The sequence below is a fragment of the Trichoderma harzianum genome, assembly GCF_003025095.1.
Source record: "Trichoderma harzianum CBS 226.95 unplaced genomic scaffold M431scaffold_154, whole genome shotgun sequence".
In the NCBI taxonomy this organism is placed as follows: Eukaryota; Fungi; Ascomycota; class Sordariomycetes; order Hypocreales; family Hypocreaceae; genus Trichoderma; species Trichoderma harzianum.
In genome coordinates, this window is record NW_020209402.1 from 1 (window position 1) to 5023 (window position 5023).

At 22.3% G+C, this 5023-nt stretch overlaps 1 protein-coding gene across 1 annotated transcript; it reads right to left on the reverse strand.

The window, feature by feature from the left end:
• Positions 1 to 87: 87 nt before the first annotated feature.
• On the reverse strand, positions 88 to 249 carry M431DRAFT_102688 (hypothetical protein; the record flags this gene model as incomplete). Its single annotated transcript, XM_024911474.1, has 1 exon — positions 88 to 249. A coding segment is annotated over one exon (162 nt), but the record flags the coding sequence as incomplete, so codon positions are not given.
• Between the last annotated feature and the right edge of the window lie 4774 nt (positions 250 to 5023).

Here is a 5023-nt window from a genome sequence, read left to right on the forward strand (position 1 = left end):
TCAACAAGCAAATTTGATCAATTTGATCCTTGTTACCCTTTGTTACTAGACCAGTGATAAGACTAGCTACCCTATAGCTTCAAAGTCTTATAGTAAAATATAAAAATTTAAATATATAGTTCTTCCTCGTTTTCCTAAGGTAAGTAAAAGATCTATTTTGTAATTAACAGGTCCGATTTTTTTTATAACTTTATAAAGTCTAAGTTTTTTAAAATTAAGTTTATTACTTAGCTTATTTATCTTAATATTTAGCTGTTTATTATTTTATAAATATTAAAGTAAGTAAACTATATCTCCCTCCTTAAAGGTTAATCCTCTAATCTTTCTTATATTTATAAATTTAGCTATTCGTTATTTAACAAATTTAAGTTATACTTACAATTCTTAATACAGTTCTTTAAGTTTATCGGCTATAATAATAGCTTTACTAATATTTTCTCCTTTAATAGGTAGTTAGTGTAAATTTAGTTTAAACCTGTAGTTTATGTAAAATAGTAAGTAGTTTATAAATTCTACTAGTATATTATTATAGAATACTTAGGCAGTTAGTAAATATTCTACCTAATTATTTTAGTTAAAGTTAACGTAGCACTATAAGTATATTTTAATAATTTAGTTAATTTATTCTATTTATCTATCTATCTAAGGGTAGTAAGCTATACTAGCTTTATATTTTAATCTAATTCTTACTATAAGTAATTACTAAAATTTTAATATAAATATTAATCCTCTATCTAAAATAATCTTATTTAGCAGTTTATAATTTACATAAATATATTAGAAAAATACATAAGCTAAGTCTTCTATAGAGCTTTATTCTTTTATTAAAATAAAGTAGGCTATTTTTAAAAGTTAGTTAACTACTATAAAAATACTATCCTAAGTATTATTAGTTATAAGTTCTTTTAAAAGTAGAAGCTTTATAATATAGTTAAATATTATTAATTCTTAATTTTTAACTAGAACCAGTAAGGGTTATAGTTTTCTATAAGGAAGATAGCGTAATACCTTAGCTCGTCTATATATTATATATTCTAATATAACCTTCTATACCTATTTCTTAATACCTTTAAATTTAAAGTATCGTGCAATTTACTATATAGTTTTTCTAATTCTATGGTATTTATTAAGCTTATATACATAGACTAATTTTACTACTTTACTTCGTAAGTCTTCTAATACCTAGATAAGTCTATCTAATATTAGGTATCCAGTATCCATAAAAACACCTTCTAAATATTATTCATTTTCCTAGTTTTTAATATATTCCTTTATATTATCAATAATTAAGTCGTCTATCTTAATTTAGTATAAGGTATTAATTAATTAGATAACTAAGTCTTTATACTGGTTTTTCTCTAGTATTTAAGCTTTAACTTCTGGGATTTCCTAAAAGTAGTCTAGGCATCTGCTAAGTATATTAGCTTATTTATTATCTAATCCACTGCAGTATTTAATAATAAGCTTAAATTCAGAAAGTCGCTTATAGTATTTAACTTATTTATAAAATAATTCTTATATTATCATAAAGTAAGTAATATTTTAATAATCCATAAAGATTAACAAAAATCAACTTCCTTTATAATAATATCTCTAATATTATTTACTAAGCGCTTAGTATATAGCCAGAAATTCCTTATTGTAGATAAGGTATTTAAGTTCTAATCTATGTAATTTCTTAGAGAAATAAGTAATAGGCCTAAGTCTCTTCTTCTTTATATTATCTAGTTAGCTAAGTACTCCTCCGATTACGTAATCTAAGGTATTAGTTTTAATTATAATAGGTTTATTTAGGTTAAATATTATAAATACTAGTGCACTAGTAAGAGCTTGTTTAAGGCGTTTAAAGGCTGTTAAAGTATCTTATATTAATTTAAATTTAATATCTTTCTTTATTAAGTTTATAAGTAATATAATGATTTTTAAAAAGTCTTTAATAAAACGTTAATAATAATTAACAAATCCTAAAAAGCTTTATACTTACTTAACGTTCTACAGTAGTTCCCAATCACTAATTGCCTTAAGTTTCTTAAGGTTTATTTAGACTCTGCCTAGGGTAATAATATATTCTAGGAATATAACCTTCTATATATAAAAGTTATATTTCTTAAGTTCTACCAGGAGTTTATTATCTTAAAGTATTTATAATACCTTCTTAACGTATTTCTTATATTTTTCTAAGTTTTTAAAATAAATAAAAATATTATTAAAGTATATAATAATAAAATAATCTACGTAGTCTTGTAATACATAGTTAATTATTTTCTAGAATATCGCTGGGGTATTCGTAAGTCTAAAAGGTATTACCTAATATTCGTAAAGTCCGTATTTTATATAGAAGGCAGTTTTCTATTTATTACCTTTCTTAATTTAAATAAGGTTATACGCTCCTTTAAGGTCTAGCGAAGTAAAGATCTTAGCTTCTATAAGCTAGTCTTTAATTTCTAAAATTAGTAGTAGTAGTATAATATCTTTCTTAGTTATTGTATTTAATTATCAGTAGTCTATAATAAATTAAAGTTTACTATTCTTTTTAAGTATAAATATAATTAAATATTTTACTAAGGATTTAAAAAGTTTAATATAACCTTTCTTTAGCTAGTCTTTAATTTATTTATTAAGTATCTTAAGTTTAGTAGTACTTAGGTTATAAATCTTATTAAACATTAGGACTTTATTATCTATAAGCTTAATCTTATAATCCTATTAGCTATATTTTAGTAGTCCAGTATTTAATTCTTTATTAAAGACTAGTATATACTAAAGGTTTATTAATATATTCTTTAAATATTCTAGTATTTATTAATCTTAGTAGTATAATTCCTTAACTTTTTATATAATTAAGTTTAGAAATCTAAGCTGTTTTTTTTTAGGTTTCTTAATATATTTAATTATTTTTAGGAACTTCTTTAGCTTCTTAAATTATACTTATTTTATAACTTTTCTTTTTTCTATATATTTTTATATTTTTTTATTTAATACAGGGGTCACTAATCCTATTATCAGGGATATTATAACATCCTATTAATCCTCCTAATCTAGTTATAGTATATCTCTAAAATTAATTAATTTAAAGTAAATTCGCTATCTTACTTAGCCTTTAATTTAATTAATATTAGGGTTATATAACTTAAGTTAATTATATCCTAAAAGTATATTATATCCTATAATATTTATAATATTAAAACTAAATATATTTTTAATTTTACTAAACTAGATCTTAAGGAGATTAGTCTTATAGTTAACAGTTCTATTATTATAAGTAAATTATTATTTCTTAATACTTACAAAAGTATATAGTTTCTCCTTTTTATAGTTATCTAACTATAGGCAGTTAACTAGTTAAGGCGTAATATAGCTTATTATAGCTCCGGAGTCTATATAAACTATAATTAAATATCCTTCTAAGGTACCTAATACTTAGAATTTTTATAGTTTCTTTCTTCTTATAAAGGTATTTAGGTTATAGTAGATTACATTATCAGCGCCGTTATAATAATTATTACCATAAGGGTTAATATTAATATTATCTAAGTCTAAGGTAATCTATCCTAATTCTTTATTTTAAATATTATAGCGTTTATACTAGGTATATTTAAGTTTAAGTATATATTTAGTAGTAAGCTTATAGTACTTCTAAAGGTTATTTTAGTTAATTCCTTATAGTTTATTATTATTACTATACTTTATAAAGTTAAATCCTTATTGTTTTAAGTTATAGGTAATATATACAAGGGCTTAGCGTTAGTACTAGTATTTCTTATAATAATTTTTATTATAAAGTGTAAATTCCTTTTATTTACATTTAGCAGCTTTATAATCCTTATATTATTTATTAAGCTTAGTTATAATATATTATTTATATAGTAATAGCTTATAATTAATAATATTAGCTTTATTATATTAGTTAGTAAGTAGGATATTATTAACGTAGTATAGGATTAGTTCTAATATCTTAGCTATTAGGTATTTATCTACGTTAGTCTTAATATATTATTAAAACCGATTTTCGGGTAATTAGATTTAGTCGTAGGTAGTACTTAAATTAATCTATTTAATCTGTCCCTATTATTTAAGGAGTTTCTAGTAGTCCTTAAGTTCCTTATATTATATAATTTCGTTATAATATTTATTTTCTTTAATAATACCTTATATTCTATATTAGTCTTTATATTATTCCTAGTCCGCTGTAATTATTTTACAGGGGTAGTAGGGTCCTTTAGGTTCTACTAACCTACATTAGTCGCATATATATTTCTTAAGTTCTTTAATTTCCTCTTATATCCTTTCTTTACAGGGGTTATACCGTAATAGCAGTACTGTATTTAAAAGATCCTTATTATATTATTATATAGCTTCATCTTATTCCCATTCTCAAAGTACCTCTTCTTTATCTTTAAATTCATTATTTCATTCTTATTTATTAAAGTTCTATTAAATAAGTTATTTAATATAACTAAGGTCTTCCTAGGTAACTTCCTTAAGGGTATTTAAGGTTTATATACGCCCTTTAGGGTACTATCTTAATCCTTATTTATTACTGCAATAGGTCTAACAGTTATTATTATAGCATACTAAGAAGTATAGAATATTATAGTCTTCCGAGGGTTATATAGTATTAATAGCTTAGTTTTCCTTAGGCTTTAGGATAGGCGTAAATTTTTTATTTCCTATTTTTTTAATAAGCTTTTAATAATACTTTTTTATATATCCTTTTTCTCTACAGTTATAGTATTCAACATTCTTACGTTAAGCCTTAATAATACTAAGGTCTATTAAGCCTAGTCGTCTATTATTAAAAAAGGCAACATAGTTATTTTACTTCTTTCCTTAGTTAGCTTAGTATCTTTAAGTTTACTTAAGTTAAATATTATAAAAGTTCCTATTCTTTTCTTACTTCCGCTCTTTCTATTATTCCTAATTACAATTATTAATCTTAATAGCTTTTTAAGTATAATTAGTAAAAGTTATTTTTTTATAGTTAATTTTAAAAAGTTTATCCTTAACTTTAGGTTTTATACTA